At 35.3% G+C, this 22,391-nt stretch overlaps 1 protein-coding gene across 2 annotated transcripts in view; it reads right to left on the reverse strand.

The window, feature by feature from the left end:
• PDE1A (phosphodiesterase 1A) overlaps positions 1–4,785 on the reverse strand; it is a 259,700-nt gene extending 254,915 nt beyond the window's left edge. The window contains exon 1 of one of the 2 annotated variants that reach the window (XM_047773019.1): positions 4,273–4,780. In XM_047773019.1, the coding sequence (XP_047628975.1) occupies positions 4,273–4,325 (53 nt within the window). In that variant the 5' untranslated portion in view covers positions 4,326–4,780. Of the gene's footprint in view, positions 1–4,272 lie in introns of both variants that reach the window. The other variant, XM_047773020.1, reaches the window with a different exon arrangement.
• Between the last annotated feature and the right edge of the window lie 17,606 nt (positions 4,786–22,391).

Consider the following 22,391-nt stretch of genomic DNA (forward strand, 5'->3'; position numbering starts at 1 on the left):
GAAAAGCTTCAATTTATTTATTTAATTCATTTTTTCCTATATACTTCCATAAAGAATTTGAAGCAATGAACAGAAAAAAAGATGCACACATAATATTTGATAATTTGATAAAATAAAATCTCAAATCAAATAGGAGGAGATAATTATAACAAAAACCCAGACTTAACTGTTTCATGGCAGTGAAATTTAGATAAGAATTATTTTCATAGATGCAATTTTCTGAGAGAAATAGATGTTTCTTGGTATACAGGAAGTTCACTAAGCAATATGAGTATTCAATAAGTTGGAAGTGTCTTCACTAATTGTTTTACTGAAGTTACATAAAGGTACTTCATTTGAAATGTTCTATAAATTGATGGACTCAAAGAGATTAATTATGATTACCATAGAGTTTTATCTATAGTAAAATACAGAAGAAAAGGTTTTTAAAAGTCTAAAGGAATATTTCAGAGGTCTCTAAAATCAAGCATTAATTCAAGTCTTAGATTTTAAGAATCTTTGTAATTTTAGAAAAAAATCTATGTAATTTTATTTGCTAATTGCTGAAGAACAAGCTCAGTGTTGTTGACGGAAAACACATTAAAATATCTTTTGTAATAGTATTTCCTTCCTGGAAAATTATAAAGCCTAAAGGGTTTCTCTAGAGTAAAGGGAGAATCATCTTTTCTCTATATAAGTCTGAGCTGCAAGAACGTCTACAGGCGGAACCACAAAGTGTGTTCCAGGTGTACCACTTATATACGCTTAGGACTAAATAGTCTCATTGACGCCAAAGTTACCATCCTATTCATGAAAGAGGTCTTATAACCTCCCCTTGGCCATAAAAGAAACTTGGCCTTTGTTCCTTGCTTCACAGAACTGCATAAAAATATGTATCTAAAATTTCCATGAAAGACTTTTAAAATAGAGATCTGATAACCTAACTATATGAAATGATTTGGAAATCAGTATTTTAGGAGACATAGACATTCTCAGAATCTAACTGAGATTCCTCCCAGTGTTCTAACAGCATAACAAACATGGAATTTCAATATTCCTCATCTCTTCTAAAAATTTCTCAACTAATTTTTTACACTTCATGAATGATTTTTACTACCTGAAATTCAGGGAAATCATTCTGATGAAAATAGATAATAATTCAGTCTCAAAAATTAAATTAAAAAAAATCACTCTTCCCTCTCTCAATTCACTTAGGTACCAGAATTAGTCTTCATTGAAATCTGTGCTTTCCATTATAATTTCCCAGGATGTTGTTCCCTCTTTTTTAGCACCCATCATCTGCCTGTGCCATAGTTACCTAGGTATATACTGGGTGATGTGCTTTGTGAGGACAGATAAGGTCTGTTTTTCATTATCATGTATGGCCCTCCCTCTCTGAGTGTTATAACCCAGATCCTGAAAACATCTAGTCAACTAGAGAATGCTAGGTGCATTGAGTTAAACCATGAGTTCAAATGTTGAAAAAAGTAGCCTGTATACAGAAGTATGAATTGTGTCAATATGTCAGTATTTCTTTTTTTTTGTCTCTCTTTTTTTTTTTGTCTTTTTGCCTTTTCTAGGGCTGCTCCCACAGCATATGGAGCTTCCCAGGCTAGGGGTCTAATCGGAGCTACAGACGCTGGCCTACGCCAGAGCCACAGCAACGCGGGATCCAAGCTGCGTCTGCGACCTACACCACAGCTCACGGCAACACTGGATCCTTAACCCACTGAGCAAGGCCAGGGATCGAACCCGCAACCCCATGGTTCATAGTCGGATTCGTTAACCACTGAGCCATGACGGGAACTCCCAATATGTCAGTATTTAAAAAAAAAAAAAAAAAAATCCTAGACTGTTCTCTCTTAAAGACTAAAATTTTAAATGAATTATTTATAAACAGCCAAGATATTTCACCAAATTTCCTTTAAACTTACAATTAGCACATGTGAAATATTCTAGCACAGATTTCCTTATCATGTGGATTGAGAGTGAGTCATACCCTTGGGAAATAGGGTGCATACAAGTATATACTGAGAAAGAAAGGTCTGGTACATGGGTCTCTGACCAGAAAAGGCAGGCTTAGAATGACATCTCAGTGTGAGAGGCTGGACAGCCCAGGAGGGAGTTCAAGGGGACAAGGGAGCTAGGAAAGGAGGCTGAAAAAGAAAATGAAGTGGAACATGGGATAAGGGTCAAAGATGCCAAAGGCAAGCTTAGATGACTTCCCAGCATGCCCCAAAGCACAACTAGCTCTTAGAAAGCCCATGCTATATTTTGCTAAAGAACAGCCTAAAACTTTCTCTGAGGAATTATGTCTAATCATTTAGACTTTTTAAGATACCCTCCACCCACCTTTTCCCTCATCACAATCATATCCTGATAAAAGCAAAGCCAGCTCTCAATGTGCCAGCTGACAAGTCAATCCCACCCTCACATCTAGCCTTTACCTGGTTTTAGTCAGGGATCCATTTCAACACTTGCTTGAAATAACTGCCTTAGTGAAAGTAGGTCTTCTTTGATAGCTATGTTTTCTCTTCTAAGTCACTAGGATCATGAAGCAATCATCTGAATTTATCAAATTTTATTCTATTTTAATGATTTTTATTTTCTTCCATTATAGCTGGTTTACAGTGTTCTGTCAATTCAAATTTTATTCTAATTATCTGGACAAGGTATTCCACCTTCTACAAAGGATCTGTTCTTTATTTGAAAAATAATACAAGCACAGTTGAATTGCAATTCCCCTGTGAGTGGTACCTTAGCATAAGGATTTGGCATAAACCAGTGGTGAAGGACCACCTGCCACAAATCTTAATGGCGTCACAATGAGTAAAATATTAAAGTTGATGGCTAAATGGGTCTCATTTTATCCAACATGATCTTGCCTTCCTGAACTTCTACAGGTGCCCTCTGCAAGTCATACCTCAGTGGGGTAGAGTTTGGAACTAACTGTACAATTTTCATGCCTCTTTGAAGTCACACATTCACTTGAGATAAAACAGAAGTGAATTACATAGGGACTGGAAGAACTTTTCCAGTTCCTGCTGTAGGAAATACGGCAGGTAAATTACATTTGGGGGTCATTTTGGATTTTTGGTTATTTACTACTATCACTGTATGAAATATACATATGCATATTTAAGTATACACATTCTATTAAATCCATAATATAGATTGGAATATGTTTATATTTATATTCAAAAGATTTTTAAAACATATTTGAGCTTACATTTTCCTTTATTCAATAGAAAAGTATATTATTGCTACTAATAATATTGTGGTAATGCTTAATCAATACATAAAAATGGAAACATTTTATATAATTATTAACCTTGAGGCCCACTCCTATTCATTATACAACAATCACAGAATGTCAGGAATTCTATCCGTAAACTTCTATTTTCCTGTAATTAATTCTAGATCAACAACCAGTGACTGCAACTTGACTTTAACATTTAGTATTGTTAACATGTGGTACCTTCACTATATTTAGGATATTATTTAGGGGGGAAAAACAAATTTGATAATTAACTTCTTTCTTTAATCATCTGTTTTAAGAGGCAGAAGTTGTATATATTTTCTGGCTACTTTAAAATTCTTAATTTCCAGTTCTGGATTATAAAGTGCATAATAGGTAATTAAAAAAATCAAGAGTAAAAGATTCACTTAAGAAATCACTGCTGCTTTCTTAGAGAAAGAGTGTTCCTCCCCTCAAAATAAAATCTTAGCCCAATCTATTATACTAGATCTACATTCTGCCTAGCCAAAAATTCCACCACAGTATAAAATTTCTCCTCTCACCCTACTGTTTCCTTAACTGCTGTACTGATACTCCTGAACTAGCTGTATAAAATGTACGCACTCTAGTATAATAGCTATCAAGTTCAAATTTGTCTTCCTACACATTACTGAAAAAAAAGTGTAGCATTCACAGCACCAAAACACTACCTCTGAAGGAAATCAGTTGAAAGAACCAAGCACAACATTTCCCATTTAGAGGGCTATGCAACCACGAGAAACAGCAAAGGATTGCATAATGTTTCAGAAGTTCTTCCAGTGCTATGTCATTCGTGTTCATGAAAAGCTAATATGCTTTTAAATACATTTTAAGGAACTGATAAAAGCTTGAGCATAGGGTTTCAGAAAGTAGAAAATAAAAAGACCCCTTCAGTATGCATGAAGTTAAACTTTAGGCACACTCTTTATTGCTTTGCTGTAAAATTCCCCAGGATGAAAAAGAGAAATTATTTTTCCTGATAGCCCTGGAGCTACCTAGGATGTAGCATGACTTACCTAAAGATAGGTCTTTGAAGATGTTTCCTCCTGATTGTGACATGGTCATCCATTTAAAGGTGAAAGTTTAACTTGTTCCTGGAAACCACTCCAGAAATCCAGGGAGAGAATGTGGAAGCTTATCCTGATCTATTGTGCTGCAAGGAGCCCAGAAGGAAAAAGTACTTTCCTCTTTCTCTTTTTGGGTGCTGGGAGAAAACTTCCTTGCTCTCTGCCAGCTGAGCAGTGTGTCCATAGAGGCCACATGAGACAGGCACGTTGGGGCACTCCCCCACAGAGCAGGGTGTGCAAAAAACACCAAGAGTCACATTGACATGAGCAAGAGAAGTGCACAGGGCCCTCAGAAACAGAACAAAACAAACAGAAAACTCCCTACTCCAGTGGCACCCAGGTAGGAGCTCCCTAAGTTATTGCAGCCATGAGAACACTCCTTCCACATGCTGGTCAAGCTCCGAAAAGCTAAGTCCCTCCCTGTCTTTAAAACAGCCTGTTCTCAGGCTCAACTTCTTTTCTTCAAAATAAAAGTTGTACAGCTGGTTCAGCAGTCCCATGTGAGTAAGTACCCTCTGAAAGTTTGTTCTGTTAAAATAAAAACTATGTACAAATTAATGAAGAAAGAAAGGCTTAGACTGCATGGCTGGCTTTGCTTCAAGAGATTATAATTATTTTACAATCTTGCTTTTATTCACGCTGGACAAAGTGTGGAGACGACTCTTCATTTCTGGCACTCATAACCTAATAACCCATACTTGGCTGGAGTCGAAGATACCATTTCAACTGATAGAAGCCCCTGTGAAGCTGGCCAGAGCTACAAAAGTTAGAAAAACAGAAATTGCTCAATTCCATCAGTGACACTGTACCCATATATCTGTACCCAAATTAGGCTTTCTAACTAAGAGGGGATACTGCAAAAGATATGGAAAACACACACACACATTTTTTTTTTTAAAGTTTCCTAAATGCCCTGGGAACCTAAGGTTTTTACATTTACAATCAAATTTTAATTTATGAAAATAAAAAGAAAGAAAAGTAGGTATAAGGGAGAAGTTGTGAACTGAAAATAAACGATGTTAAAATTGTTTTACTTGGAAGACTTAGACTCACACTGCAGGAACTCTTGTTCAAGTTACAGATAAGGAAAATCTTCATATTTTAATACAAAGTATTTTGGAGACATTCCTGTATGTGAATCACTAATAAAATTTCTACTCAATCAGTAATGTCATGAGATTCAGGCCAGAGGTTTGTTATATAATAAAATACAGCATCTCAGATCATGATTACAATGTTTTAAAAATATACATGTAATAAAAGGGGAAGAAAATAGAAACACACATGCTTTAGTTGAAGGATCCATAAAAATAAGGATCAAATGTCACAGAGAGGGATATGATCTATATGGCTGCAATCTGTAGCCCTTAGCACCCTCCCAGTATAACTACAGGTACAAAAAAACCTTTTTATTTTCTTCCCAGAGGAAAGACAAGGAGAAGAGAATTAAACAACAAAAACAAAAACCCAACACCGATTATATTAAGCAGTTCTCCCCCCCTTTTTAAAAAGGTTTTATTAAAGTATAGTTGATTTACAATGTTGTGACAATTTCTGCTGTATATCAAAGTGATTCAGTTATACATGTATATACATCCATTCTCTTTGAGGTTTTTTTCCCACATAGATTATCACAGGATATTGGGTAGAGTTTTCTGTGCTATACTGTAGGCCAGTCATTCCATATCTCAGAATGCATATGCCAATCCCAAACCTCCAGTCCATCCCTCCTCCCCAGCCTATCCCCTCTGGTAACCATTAGTCAGACAGTGAAAGACAAACATCATATGATATCACTTACAAGTGGAATCTAAAAAAAGGATACAAATGAACTTATTTGCAGAACAGAAACAGACTCACAGACTTTGAAAACAAGCTTATGGTTATACTGAGAAGCTCTAAGCCACACCAGGAAATGGAATCAGTCTGAGTGAGAAAGCACGGAACCAAAAATAAAATCAATGGGTTTAAGTCCTAGCTCTATTAGGAATATGCTTGGCCATTATAGGAAAATTTCTTAACTTATCTGAGCTCCAACTTCTATAAATAAAACAAATTTATAATATTAAATTCTATATTCCCTGCTAGTTTTAATGGTACCAATGTGCTATTTCTATATATGATTAATCTAATTCTTGCAAAGGAACTAGCAAGATGGTACCTGATACTCAAAAACAAAAACATATTCATTGTGCAATTATAAGTAAGGAAAAAAACTTTGTATTACATATTTATGTAGATATATATTTGTATAATGACATCAAAATCAATGTTCCCTTCACCATCAATAAGTGTTCAATCATAAATTGACATGTGTGCAATACTACAGCTAAATCTGGAGACCATCTATAGGCAAACTAATATGTAGACCTTTGGGGTAGATTCTTCATGATACATGCTTGCTTTGTATATGTAAAAGCATAATACACAAGTCTTCTGGAAGGATTTTTGCATTTATGGGTGGCATTCAATCTTGGTATTCATGGTTTATCTATATCACTATTAATTGAGCATAAATAACCCTGGTGAACAACCCAAGTGAAAAAAATAAATACCCCTGGTGAACAACCCAACTTTAAAAAATTAACTTCCAGATTGTTTACTTTTGATTTAGAAGAGTAAGATGATCTCTTCATTAACATGACAAATACTAATAAACATCTAGCCAAGGTTCAAATGACAAGCATGTACACAATGCAACTTAAGGCACATTGTATACAATATAACTTGAGGCATAAAGTTTTGATAATCACCTGAAGAATCTGAAAGCTGTTACATTAATTACAGGAAATCCATTAACATATTTGTTTCTGTTAGGCTTACTGACTTTTTGCTCTGAAGTTACTAAGGCAGAAAGCTTAGATTTCTGCTTATATCAAGCACTGTATTTTTAAATTCAATCTTAAAACTGAGCCATAGAAGATATCTGTAAGTTAAATAGTCACTTGGCACAAATAAAATTATGTAGTTTTCTTTCCTTTTTTTTTTTTTAGGGCCACACCATGGCATATGGACGTTCCCAGGCTAGGGGTGGAATTAGAGCTACAGCTGCAGCCTAGGCCACAGCCACAGCAACTCCAGATCCAAGCCGCATCTGTGACCTATACCACAGCTCATGGCAACACCGGATCCTTAACCCACTGCGCGAGATCAGGGATTGAACCCGCAACCTCATGGTTCCTAGTCAGATTCGTTTCCACTGAGCCACGAAGGGAACTCCAAAATTATGTACTTCTTAAATTCTTCATTGACTTTTTCTCAAAGAGCATTCAGACTTAATATTGGAAAGAAAGGTTTGCTTTATTAACTTATTCAGCTTTAATGTAATATTCAATATGGTGAAAGAATCTCATGATTGTTGCTTAAATTACAAAAATACAGTCCTTAAATTAGCACAACTAATTTACTATGCAAAATACTAAAATTTATTATATAAATAAATTGGCTAAATCTCCCATAAAATAAATATAATTTATTTTAAATAGTTTTTTCTGAGGGTGGGGAGGGTCAGAAATTATGTTTATATTTTTCCTATTACAGAAAACTCTTTTTCAGTATGACTATGCCTAACACTTTCACCCATCCCTAGCAGACAAACACACACACACACACACACACACACACACAACTTCCCCAACTCAGCACTGTTACATACTGTCATAATAGGTGCTCATAAATATTTTTTAAAGAAATTTGTTGAAACCCTCAGCAAGGATATCTATCATAACCAATTCATTCTAATGAAAACATGGATCAATCTCCATGACTTTTCCAGTCAAGTATATAGTAAGTGTGTTGTGGTATTTTAGGTTTAGCTTCTTTGAATATGATGTTTTACATTTTCTTGGCTTTTGTTAACAAAATTGTGATGGTCTCTTCTCTGGCTCTGTTTATAATATACAAGTGCTAAAAAGCATGTGGTGATAGAAAAATCCTATGTATTATACCAGCCCAAAACCTGAAAAATCAATGTATTTACTGGTTACCTCTTTACCACATAAATCTAGTCAAACATCATTCTGAGAAAAAGTGTATATTCTTTCTTGTTCCAAGACAATTAAATTAAACACAATGTTACTATTCATATGTTTAAGAAAGTTTTAAATTAAGTGGATAAGAGGGAAAGAAATACAAGAAAGAAAGGATTGGATGGCATTTTAGGTTTTCTCATTATATACATAGGATACAATTTTAAATTAAAAAAAAAAAACTTCTTATTTCACTCTTGCCTCCCCACCTTCCACCATGTTAGAGCTAGTCTAGCCCTGTGTATGATTTGCATGTCTCCTATCCCTAAACTCCAGTTCAGTTCAGTAGTTCTCAGTCGTTTTTTTTGTTTGTTTGTTTTTTTGACATATCATTCAAGAAAGATGAAACATACATGTGACACTCTCAGAAAAGTACTATAGCCTCTGGAATGGATTAGCATGAGATCCCACTGTGTAGCACTGGGAACTATGTCTAGTCACTTATGATGGAGCACGATAATATGAGAAAAAAGAATGTATACATGTATGTGTAACTTGGTCACCATGCTGTACACTAGAAAAAAAATAATGTATTGAGGATATATATATATAAAAAGAAAAGTACTTAAATCTTGATAAAACCAAGAAAAGTAGTAGTCAGTGTAGTCATTGCCATAATTTTCATTTGATGTTAAATAATTAACTGTTGAGTATCAATAAATTGGAACACCACTTGGTCAACTCTATCACGGAAAAAATGGCAGGGTGGCAATAATTCCTGATGGACTAAAGTCTGTTGCTTTACCACTGGGAGAAAAAAAATACTGCATGTAAGTGGATGGGAGCTGCATAATTTTAGAGATAACTTTAATCTGATTTATCTTTTCAAGGAGAGTCATTCACAGCCTTCAGCATTTTATCCATTCCTTTTTTTTTTCTCCTTTTTTTTCCCCTCCTTTTTTATTTTTTAGGGCCACACCCATAGCAGCTTCCAGCCTAGGGGCCAAATCAGAGCTACAGCTGCTGGCCTAAGCCACAGCCGCAGCAAAGAAGGATCTGAGTGGCGTCTGCGACCTACACCACAGCTCATTGCCATGCTGGATCCCTGACCTACTGAGCAAGGATACTAGTTGGATCTGTTTCCGCCTCTCCACAACGGGAATGTCTATCCATTCTTTAAAAAAAAAAAAAAAATTCCTGCTACAGGTTTCACAGCTGATTATGACACTAGTTGATAGGTAGTAGACCTGGGACTTAAACCCAGATGCCTCATTCTGAGCCCTTGTTTTTAACCCTACTGAGTAGGTTGCCACCTTGGCAGACACTCTCCCTCTGAGTGGCACGTGGGCTCTTTCTGGGACAGCCTTCACATTCTAAGGAGAAAGAGAAAAGCAACCAACCCTTCCAACAAGTGTCTGTTCTTCTCCTAATCCTCTATTCAACATCATTGCATGGCCCATCATGTTCCTGATACTTATAAGAGCCAGCCCAAGAAATGGCCTACTGATATCAAGGTGAAATAGCCACTGAATACGTTCTACTAAGATCTGAATGGAACCTCTGTTTCATTATAAAGAGCCCTGAACTAATTTCAAGGAGCATATATTTAAATCCCAATTCTAGCAGTGATTTTCACTTCAATTCCCTGAACATCTGTTTCCTTACCAGGCAAACTAAGATGCCAGGCTGGATGACCTCTAAAATCTTTTCCAGCTCTAAATTTTGGTGACTCTACCACTGACGCTATGATAAGAAGTCAAGTTATTTAAACTTAGTGTCCAAGCAAGAAGAAACTCTGTAATCATTGTTAGCTTTTCTTTCTTTTAAACCACAACAAGGTCATGCATACCACCAGGATACTTTTCACCCCCAACGTTGCAGAATTAAAGATATATAACACATTACCATTTGAATGTGAAAATAAACTGTCCTATCTTTTTTGGGAGGGGCTGCTCCTGTGGCATATGGAAATTCCCAGGCTACAGGTCAAATAAGAGCTGCAGCTGCCACCCAAAGCCACAGCCACGGTGATGGAGGATCCCAGCCACATCTGTGACCTACACCACAGCTCGAGGCAACTCTGGATTCTTAACCCACTGAGTGAAGTGAGGGATTTAACCCGCATCCTCATGAATACTAGTTGAGTTCTTAACTGCTAAGCCACAATGGGAACTCCATATCTTTATTTTTTCAATTAGGCAGTTTTCTTTTTTTTCTATAGCCTCAACAGGGAGCTACCCTCACTAGAATGTAAGCTCCAGAAGGACAAGGGCTAGTGTCTGTTGTACACACTGTGATGATATATGAGGCACTCAGACACTCAATGGTTATTTATTGCATGAATGAACACAAAGCGCTAATTAATGCTATTTCATCTTGTATATTATTTTTCTAAAAATTTAGTCATAGCTGGCAAATGTTCAGTTTTTTATATTTCCTCCAATGCACTATTTTTCTTTCCAGAGGTATCTGAGTTTATAAACAGGTGGGCTTCTATGACGTGTAGTGGCAGGAAAAATGTAGCCTCAAACTCAAATCAGCAGGTCCCTGCTCTGTGTTCTCTGGAATCTGCAACAATGTCCCTTATCTGTCGGTCACGTGGCTCCCTTCAGACATCTACTGTCAAAATCCATGACTGGCCTATTCAGCTGGCTGTTTGGGAACTATGTTCATCTTGTTCTAAGTGAGCCCTATCTCAGCTATCACTGGTGCTGTCAGACTCTCTAAATCTCAGTTACATCTGTAAGGAAGCAAAATTTGTGACCACAAAATGTGTCTCTTTGGCATGAGGATTATTTTAGGCTGATTATTTTTAAGAAATAGATGACTTAGAAAATGGTTCACTTTTTACCTCCCTAACTGCCTAAAAGGATTTAGATAAAGGGCCTGATCCAGGAAGCGCACCATTACCATAGATATCTATGAAGAATATGGTCTAGGGGTGGTAGGGGGACCTCCTTGGCCTGGAGACTAAAGCCCCCTCTGTGTCCCATTATTTCTGCCTGGCATACCAAACACTTGTTTCTCCATCTCCATGTGAATTGCCTTCTTCCCCTTTGATGTCCTAAACTACCCTGCTCTCCTTCTCTCAGATGGCATAAAGCCATCTTATATAATTGCTTAACTTCTCCATGGGTCTCGTTTTTCTTATAGGACACTGTGCATGTGTAATCAATTTTGACTTTCACCTATTAATCTGTCTCATTTCAATTTAATTCTTAGACCAGTCAGAAGAACCTAAAAAGGGTTGAGGGAAATTTTTTCCTTCCCCTACACATCCTCCACGTGAATCTCTCTGCCAGGCTGTTAACACTTTGACTTCTGTGTGGTATCCCCTAACCCTTCGCTATGGGCATGGCAGGCTTATGGCAGATATACTGGCCCATCTCAGCTGACTTCTGAATTCCTCACTTCAAGCAGAATGTCCTGAGCTCTCAATCCCACACAAGCTCTGAGGAATACTTGGGATTGACCACACCATCCCACCATTTATATTCAGTTGTAGTCTACTCACTAAGTCACTGGAAAACTCCTGTACTTTAAGATTTCACTTTCAACCAAATGTGTTCCCTACCCTGGGATTTCATTTCAGGGGTAAGAGATCAAAATACTTTGACCATTTGCACAAAACACCTTCTATCAGAGTCCCCTTTTCTATTCTTTACCAGGACAGAAAAGGTATGCTTACCTTGTCTCATATAGCAGAAAATCTTTCATATCTCTTGACTTGTCCATAGTTTATAATAAATTCAATGTTCAATCTATGAGCCTGGATCATGTATATTACATAAAGCTTTAGGAAGTTAGGAAACACTTTTTGAAAAAAAGTCTGGCTTTCAGGACTATTGTCTTACTGAGCACTCAAAGGTTCCATTTAAGTATTCGAAGTTGGCCTTCTCATTTGTCTTTCAGCTCTGATAACATTAACCCCACTCCCCATACTACATGAAGCAGATGGATGTCTCTGGCTGACTGGCAGAAGGTAAGATCACATTCATCAAAAAGAAAAAGAAAAGTACATTGTTCTCATTATTTTAAGAAGCTTTCTTATTCATTCACTTCAGCGGTTGCATAGTGAGAAGCTGTACCACAATATTAACATCCTCTCTTATCTGGCCCTTATCTACCTCGACTTCCATCTCAAAACACTGACCCTTTGACTCAGTGCTTACTAGCCCACATGGCATTTTGTTCCTTGAATACTCCGCACTCTTTCTTGCCTTTTCTCCCCGTAATGCTAAAATGTCCCTCTGACCAAAATGCTCTTGCTCCTGCTCATTGCTCATAGGCAGCTACGGTTTCATCTCTTCATGGAGGTGACTCCTCTGACAACCCCTCTGAATTTGACAGACCTTGAGCACTCTTTGTTTCCTTTATAGCAAGTATCATAATTCATATTCACCAGTTCATCTGTTCAATGAATGAATATGTTCATTCTGCAGTATGAAATAAACCAAGGAAAAGATCAGAACATCTAATGATAAACGTAGTCAAGTTACACCGAAAATGTGTTTGTTCTCGCATGTGTCTGTAAGAATCTAAAAATAGACTCTCGCTGATCTCTTGCAATGCTTCAAAACATTTTCTAATAACTACGTATGTGTTTCATCTTAAAATACTTGTCATTACACTTTTTCAAATCAGGAATTCAGCCTACCTGGGAATAAATATAATGAGAATATTAAAACTGACAATACAACTAAAAATCACTTTGGAAATGGTTCTCAGTTTGACTCTAAATGTTTTCTTCCTTAGAGGCAAAAAGCACATTCTACCTAGTTAATAGATTTAAACTAGGTTTTTTGGTCTTATTTGTCAGACAAAGTTTGTTGGCCATGTATTCACTAAAAATACATCAGAATTATTTTCTAAAATTAATTAATAAGGAAGACCAGATTTATAGCTTCAAGTGGCAAGGAAAATCTGTTCTCCAAATTAGCTAACTCTTCAGCCAGGTACGAGAGTTGAGCCTTTCCACTTCACAAAGTAGAAGAAATTCCTCTTTGTTACTGAAGTGTAGAAGCAGGTCAGTTAAAGTTTGACTGGCTTTACTTAGCATTCCCACAAGTTCTGACAGCCTTTAGTGCTGGAAGTCAAACAATTTCCTTTGAGTAAGTGTGACATTCTGTGAAAATACCAACAACAACAAAGAAAATCATTTAAAAAATATTCTCCTAGCTAAACACCCACCTACTGCACAATGTATATCAAGTAATATTAAATCTATTATAAAAGGAAGTGGCCTTAACATAGACAGTAGTTAAATAAACATTACAAAAAGAGACCTCCTTAATATAAAATTCCCTATGAGTCAGAGGACTAAGAAAGAGAGGGTTGAACAGGGGTTTGAAAGATGAATAGATATTTAGAAAGTAGGCTAAGAGTAAGGGCAAGCAGTGGATTTCATCAACCCTAAGCACCAGGCAACAAAATATGTTTTTGGAGGGCACATTTGTGACTGAAGCAGTGTGGAGTGGTTCCTATCACAATAGTCTACAGAATCACAGAGGCTCACACCATCACCTAAGAAGAGTGGTTGCAATTAGGAAAATAATCAATGTAATATCACAGTTTAAAAGCATATGATGCAAAGGCTAACATTACTCCCCAAACACACCAAAAATTTTCTGATCTGCAATTCTTCAGCCTACCGAAGTTGTCCAAAGGTAGATGAATACTGAGACTTGTTCAGTTTCTCTACAGATCTGAATTCATCACTAAATCATTAACTTAGCTTCAGTACTGAGTCATCATTACCAGTTTTCCTCCATGTTTTAAGCTTGGTTTTAATATGACTTTAAATCCAATTAGCAGTTTAAAAAAAAAAAATCTGTCTTAAGCTTCTATCTTGAATAACTGCGTGGAGCTACCATCAAGAAATGAATTGAATCAATGTCAGTAAATGGAAAATTCCCAAATGCTAACCTACTGACTCTATGAACTTATAGAATTAGACAGTAAGAAAGATAATCATGACTCACACTGACTTTGAATGGAAGCAGCCACTCAGTTTGCCAAGCGTTTAATAGTACGTGTGGTAGGTTCTACACAAATAACTCAAAGGTAAAGAAATAGTTCACTTACCCCTATTACCTTTTAAAATAAATGTGAGTTATTAATAGGGAGAATAACTATAGACCACATATGTTTGTACCCTTATATCCATTCACTTCTCAAAAACCCACTTTTTTCTCTACTTCCGCTGACTTTGCCCCTACATGTCCATTGAAATGGTCATTCCTTGCCAATCTCATCTTTGGAATTACTCTTATTTTTCATAACAGTACCTGATTCCTGTTAATTGTTCCATGACATGTTATAGTTACCATAATTTATTTGTACATTCACTTAATTAAACTCTAAATATAAATACATAAAAAATTTTAACTGATCATTACACATTTTCCCAAGCCCAACACCAAACCCATTTTCTAGTGCACTGTCAGACATAAGGCCTAATACCTGACAGAATATTGGAAACCAAGTCAATCTTAGAAATTCTGCATCTTTTTTTTTTAAACATTATGAACTTATATCCTGCTCTACTGCCTGGAAAATCACAGTCTTACCTCATCTATTCTTTTCTCCATCTCATCCAATGGAAAGTATGGGAGCAAGAGAGTTGACATGTATTTATCAGTCATTCACTATACAGAATACCTTCTATGCGCAATTTCAGTTAATTCTACATAACACACCCAGAAAGTAGATTCTCTTACTTTCAAGGCACACTGAAGAAAGCCAGAGTTGAGAAAAATTATATAAGTTACCAAAGGCTATACATCTTATAATTTACAGTAATAGGACTCAAATCCAGTTCTATCTGATGCCAATATCTTTATTCTTACCAATACTACCTCCTCATGAGCACATTAGAATGTTTTAACAGCAGCCTTAAAGAAAAAGTTGTCTTGGTTTACTACCACATCTTGAAAAATATAATTTCTGATCATTTGAATTAATTACAACCCTAGCAACAATTCAGGCTTGATTTCAGAGATACATTAGTTTAGTTTGGGTCATTTTCACAATATAAACTTCACACAAGCATTGATAAACAAGCCAAAGAGGGAAAAAAAGCAAAGGAAAAGTAGAAGATTAACTATGGAGTTTTAAGGTCTAAGTTTTACTATTTGCTTGCTCTATAATCTTTACTGAACAAAAGTGATAAACTAACTTTTAGTCAAAAAAATCACTGAGAAGCTCCAGGAAAAAAATCAAGTCAGATTAAATATATAAATGAAGTTGTGGTTCTATACCCAATATATAGAATGGCTCTGCAATGCTGAAGTTTATGTCTGCAATGCAATCCTCTCTTTAAAATCATGCTCACAAGCAACCCAAATCACTAAAAAGTTAATTAGAATTCCCTACCCTCTTTCAAAATCATATCATTATATACTTAACCTTCACCAAAAAAAAAAAAAAAAAGGTTGGATGGGTTCCATTCACAGATTCCATAAAGTTCAGAGTTGCCTTTGAGGTTACCTACCTACTACATTCCACTACAAGGATAATATAGACAATTGTTGCCATTCAGTAAGCCCATACTATGGGCCAGGTACCTCAAAATATTCCGTAAACACTATTACATTGAATTCTCCTGAAAACAACCTGGGATAGGATTTAGTATCTATTTTAGAGATAGCTAATATTGCACAACTGGGATTGGCCAAACAAAAGTTTGAGCTCAGGACTCCTGTTTTCCATTGCCCATGTATTTAACTGCTAGTGCCTCCTACCACTGGGGCCATTTAATCTGAGTCACTTTGATTCCCTTTCTCTGCTCTGCAGAGTCATTCTGTATTTTTATATGCACCCTCTTCTTTTGCTCCTGTTTCATTAACTTTTCTCATTTCTAATGATAAGTCCTAAGTATCATTATTAATTTATTTTAACCTTAAAACTGTGGAGGTTGTGAACTCACTTTTCTTGGTTGTTCAACAAATATAGAACATTGCTGTTGTTCTGAATGTACACATTGTTTCAATATAGGAGCTTATGGACATCTACTTTTTGGCCTTGAGGTAATGAGTTATTTGATATAAATAGAATCACAGACCTCTGGAATCTGAAGAGAGTGTCACAGTCAATTATTCACCCTCCCAACCTTTGCAGAATTCCTCTTGCTTTTTCTCTCAGAAAGGCCTGCTCCCAAGTGACCCTGAGCTGGAGGAAGTGAACCTACTGTTCCCTTGATCTCCATCCCCAATGACCTCTCATAACATGAGAACTTTTTCTTGTTGAGTGCTACTTGTATTTCAAGATAGAGTCTTTATACTAACTTCTTCACTTGGCATTACAATCAAAGAAACAACAATCTGTTCCAACAACAAAGAGAAAACCATGTTAGGTTTACAGAAAAGCAGTATTTAGTCTCCAATGTAGCTGTGGATCATGGACATTGAAAAATAAATTTTGATTTTAGGTAAATTTTTGCCTTTTATACAATAATAAAAATACTATTATTGTCTTTAAAACTAATATAGTGGATTTCCCATTGTGGCTCAGCAAAAATGGACCCAACTAGTATCCATGAGGATGCAGGTTAGATCCCTGGCCTCACTCAGTGGGTTAAGAATCCAGCGTAGGTCACAGACGTGGCTGGGATCTGATGTTGCTATGGTTGTGGTATATAGGTCAGCAACTGCAGCTCTGATTCAACCTATGACCTGGGAATCTTCCATATGCTGCAGGTGGGGCACTAAAAAAACAAAACAAAATAAAATAACATGGCTTAATTTCACTCGCCAGTGTGAGAAAGGACGTACCAGGCGTCAGGGTAGCAATGACTATTAAAACACAAGCCCTTTCCTTAAAGAGTTCAAATTTAAAAGGAAAAAAAAATCCACTTTTAAAAGTAATTTCAATACAATTCAATAAGAGTATTCATAAAATAAATAAAAGGGAAAAAAGGGAGAGAAACAAAAACTCATAAAGGAATTTATTATGTTTTAGCAAAGTTTAGCCAATCTGTAGAAGTTCAGCAGAAGAGAACTGTTTTACTAGGAAGATAAAATGGAGAACGACAGTCAAAAGAAAGTATAAAACAACAAAGAAGCATGAAATACCATAGTTTTCAGGAACTGGCAGGTATGCTATGACTGAAGGTAAAAGTGTATGGGAGAGTGGCAGGAAATACAGCTGGAAAATAAGACAGATGCCAAATTGTATGTGCCATATAGGAAGCTTAGACTATATCCAGCAAGCAATGGATAGTAACTGGTAGGCTGCAGTCAAGGAAATGGCACCGTCAGCTTTACAGTTTTAGGTTTTGCTGATCAAAATGTGAAAGACATTTTTGAGAGGAACAAGTCCAGGTGCAGGGATATCAGTAGAAAGTCTTTTAGAGGAATCTAGATGAGAAATAATAGTGACATGAAGTACGTAAGGCAAAGGTATTAATTGGAAAAGAAAGAACCTATTCAAGATACTAACAGCTATAAAGCATAAGACTTAATGAATAATTTGGTATACTGAATGAGAAAGAAAAAAATTTTAATACAAAATTTTCCCTGGTTTATTATCTGGTTGGGTATCTGTAAAAAGAATAATAATGAAATAAAAAGAAAAAAGTATGATCAAAATTTCATTGATGGAGCATAATTAGTTTGCAATACCAAAGGATAGTCCAAACGAAGATGTTTCATGGGCAATTAGATATTTAAGTTACATGGAGAGAGGAAAGAAGTCAGTTATAAAGATAAAAGGTGTATGTGGAAAGTGAAATTATTGCCATGTAAATAGAAATTATTAATATGGATGGTACTTCTCAGAGAACTTGTAAATTAGAGGAGTGAAGATCCAAGAACAAAATCCTGGCAATTGAAGAGATAGAGGAGGGGGAATCTAGCAGAGGGTCAGGGAGGAAAGTTTGTCCTACTACAAGAGCAGAGAGAATGTCAAGTAAGAGAAAGGTGTCAGTGGTACCAAATGTGCAGGATGATTAAAAAGAAAAAAAAAGAATGTGTATATATATATATATGTGTGTGTGTGTGTGTGTGTGTGTGTGACTGGGTCACTTTGCTGTACAGTGGAAAATTGACAGAACACTGTAAATCAACTATGATGGAAAAAATAATAATCATTTAAAAATAAAAATAAAATAAAATTTAAAAAATTAAAAAGTTTAAAAAAACCTAACAAAATACTTCTATTAGAGTTAACAATATGGAAGCCATTGGTGGCCTTAAAGAAAGCAATTTCTGTGCTGGAACAATCACAAGTTTAGCAAGATGAAAGTTCTTAAAACAAACCATGGAGGTTAGGGAATTTTTCTGATTAGGTATATCCAACTCACTTCATTTAATGCTGTGTATGGAAATAAATATGAAAGGAAAATATGGGCTAACTACAAATATATGGGGTCACAAAAAAGAAGAGCATCTGATTATCTGTTTTCAGAACAGCACTTCAAGGAAGTTTTTTTGTTTTTTTCTTCTTCCCTACTTTAATGCCTTGATTTAAAATTTCCAAGGAATGTCTTCTTTGGGGAAGACATGTCGGAACTTAATAGAGATGTGAATCCAAGAAAAGATCACAACAAAGTTGCTCTGACTATACTTCTTTAGCTTGGTATTGACTTGAGTAGCTTTTTTTGAGCAGCTGTGGGTATCTTATATATAGAAAGAGTGACATTGTGCTGGCCTTAGGCATATTATTTAAGTATTCAGTTTGTTCTTATTTCTCTTTCACTTTCTTTCAGGGTTCATTCACTTCCAGGATCCCAGTGCTCCCATTTTGATTTCTCAATCCTCATGACTTGAACTGCATCAATCATCTGGAGACAATATTCTACTTGTTTTCTTCTCATACTGATTTCTATAAAAACTTAACTATTTTGCATTTTACTGTTTCAAAATGATACTGTGAGTCAGATTACCTGGCAAAGAAATTAAATCTGCTAATGTATTAGCATATTACAAATACTTGCTATTAAGTTCTGGGACATGATTATCATGAACTCTAAAGTTAAATAATAATTACAGGTTGATTAAATGCTATTTAGTTATAGATGCCTTTAAATTTTACACATAGTTAGCTACCCATTCTTCCTAACTATACGCAGGCATTATATATTCCCATTCAATTCTAATAAATGTTTGTTTCTTCACTCATGCAAAAGAAAAATGAATTCTTGATATATTTCATACATCATTTAAAAAATAGTTCAAGTGAAAATATGGCTCTTTAGGGAAATGAATTAACAGTATCTAAAATAGAAGGCATGCTCTCAATATGATAAAATTTGATTTTCTCAAATTAACCAAATGACCTATTATCCCAATACTACTTCTTTAAAATATTATTTATGTTCTCCTTTAGTTTAAAATGCCACTTTAATTTTCATGTTTATTTGGCCCATTCTCTTTTCTATTCTGTTGATTTTTGTGCACCAATATCACACTGATCTAGTTAATGTAGCTTTTCGTTATGTTTAAACATTGTGTAATAGCAGCTCTCCTTTAGTTTTTCTCCTCCCCACATTTTTCTTCCCACTACATGCATGGCATTCTTCTACAAAAAAGTATTCTTCTATGTTATCATTTTGTCAACTATTAAAAAAGTTCCTATTGACTTGAACCAAGGATTTTTAAGAGTATCAAGAGCCAGGTTTCTCATGATTAGAGAAGGGAACTCCACATTTGAGAAAGAGGAATACTAGAATATATTCTATGGTGTTGCACAGAAGTTGGAGGCACTGGCATGAACAATAGGTAATAAATATAATATATATAATTCTAGCTATGTCCATTGAGAAGGCTGAGAAGCAATGAGACAGACTATTTATCTACTTATCCATCCATCTATAGAGAGAGAATAAGAGAGCAAAATATAAACAATTGTTCCTAGAGTTCCTTGCACTATTCCTGCAACTTTTCTTTAACTTTAAAATCTTATTACAATGAAAATAATTTTTAAGTTTGTTACAACTTTAATTTTTAAATTTTACTGAAATCTTATACATTGAAAAATCAATGTACAATCGATCTTAATAATTTATAATTTAGCATTATTTTCAAATTTTGTATCTTACAACAAATTTCACAAAATTTGCCAAATCAAACGTGATATCATTTTTCAGAAGCAAGGTTAACTTTAAGAGCATGACAACTATGTATTATTTATGTTCACAACTATTTAAAGACAAAATGATCACTAATAAGTAAAATGATCCTGCATTGCTGCAGTTGCAGCACAGGCTGCAACTGTGGTGTGGGTTCAATTCTTGACCCAGGAACTTCCACATGACAATAATAAATAAATAAAATGAGTCATCTACAACCCTGGCTGAATTATAAGCCCAACCAAAATGTTCTCCCTTCACAAAGGTTTCCCTTAGGTCTTAAAGTAGAAATAATCTTCTAACTCTTAGCTTATATAGTATTGTTTCTCTAGCTTTCCAGGGACATATAAAAGCTTCTGCCTTGGGTAATAATTACTTAAATGCATATTATCTCTGACAAGAGACTAAATAACAGTAAATAAAATGAGTAAAATTTCCATTTGCTTAAAATCTTCTATGACTCTCAGATGCCAAGATGGTTAAAGTCTTTAAAACTATATCTATCTATCTATCTATCTATCTATCTATCTATCTATCTATCTATCTATCTATAATATACACAATGTTACATTTAAGTTTCATATATATTATATATTATAGCTATATCTCTCAAAATCCTCCTACTCACCACACTCTACTTAGACATATATTTTGGGCCTTAGCCATACTGAATTACTTTCAGTTCACCTAGATCATCATTTCTCTCTCCAGAAATTAAGTTTTCTAAGTTCTTCAGCTTAGAAAACTTAATATTCAAAACCTTTACCCAGACATTTCCTGCTCACTATTCAACCCTCAGTGTGGATATTTTTTGCTTCTTCCCTGAGAACCAACTCTGATACAGACATCCTTTCTCTGGCTGTTGAGTCTTCTACTTCCGCCTCTAAGAGATCTACAGCATAATTGCAGTATCTTTTTACTTTGGTTCACATGAACTATAACCTTCCTCTCTAATTTTGATGTTGAGGAAATAACATCTTTTTGTTCCATACATCTCTTTACCACCACCTTGTATAAAATAAGTTTGCAATGACTAAATATACATCTATACCATACAGAATGCTACCTATGAATTTTGAGTATGGGGAGAAATCTCTCTGTTTCCTAGTTCTGTCCACTGAAAGGCCTGCAAGCAAAGGCAATTCAGTAGAAATGAGCACACTTAGCATAAAGATCTTAGCTTCTATATATCATTCTCTACTAAAAGAAATTTATCTATCTACCTGTTATGTAATTACACACACATGAATGCATATGTAATTATACAATTATATTTTCCTAGAGATTTTCTTCAGTACTTAATTTAGTACCCTTATTCTCCTTTTTGAATAGAATAAGGAAGAAAGCGTGGAAAAGACAGCTAACCCTTTGGGGTTTGGTATGCTAAAACAATCCTGTGATATGCAAGTTAAACTTGGCATACTGTGAATCTGGTCCAAAAAAATTGTTTTTATTGGCTGAGGAAAGTGGAATTTTAGACTATGTTGGGCCATACTCTACTTGTGTTTGGAAATGTATAATGTGATGTATGAGCATTCAGTGCGATTAAATGAGTTTATGTATGCTAAAAAGTGATTGATTGTACTTTTCTCAGCACTTAAGGCTTAATGTACACAAAAAGCAATGGAGTTTAACTTCTTAAGACCATCTACTGAATATATAGAAATATAAATATTTGCAAAGGACAAAGAGAAAATATAAAGGAACTTCCTCCTGATTATAAATATTAAGATCTCAACAGGGTTGATAGAATGGCCGAAAGTCAGTTTTTTATTGGTATAAAAACAACAGTAAAACAAATCACTTAGAGTAAATAGTTTATGCCTTGAGCTATCTCCTCAAAATAAACATTCCATTTCCCATCTGACATAGAATCAAATGACACTGTTTTGCTTCTAAACAAGATTATTTTTTCTAGGTTCCATGAATGCTGGTGATTCCCTTCAGGAGAGTTGAAACATATAAATATTGTTTTAGGGAGCAGATCTGAGACTTTAAAGGAAAATATGCCAATAAAAATCAAATCAACTTCA

Source organism: Phacochoerus africanus, chromosome 3 (assembly GCF_016906955.1).
Source record: "Phacochoerus africanus isolate WHEZ1 chromosome 3, ROS_Pafr_v1, whole genome shotgun sequence".
Taxonomy (NCBI): Eukaryota; Metazoa; Chordata; class Mammalia; order Artiodactyla; family Suidae; genus Phacochoerus; species Phacochoerus africanus.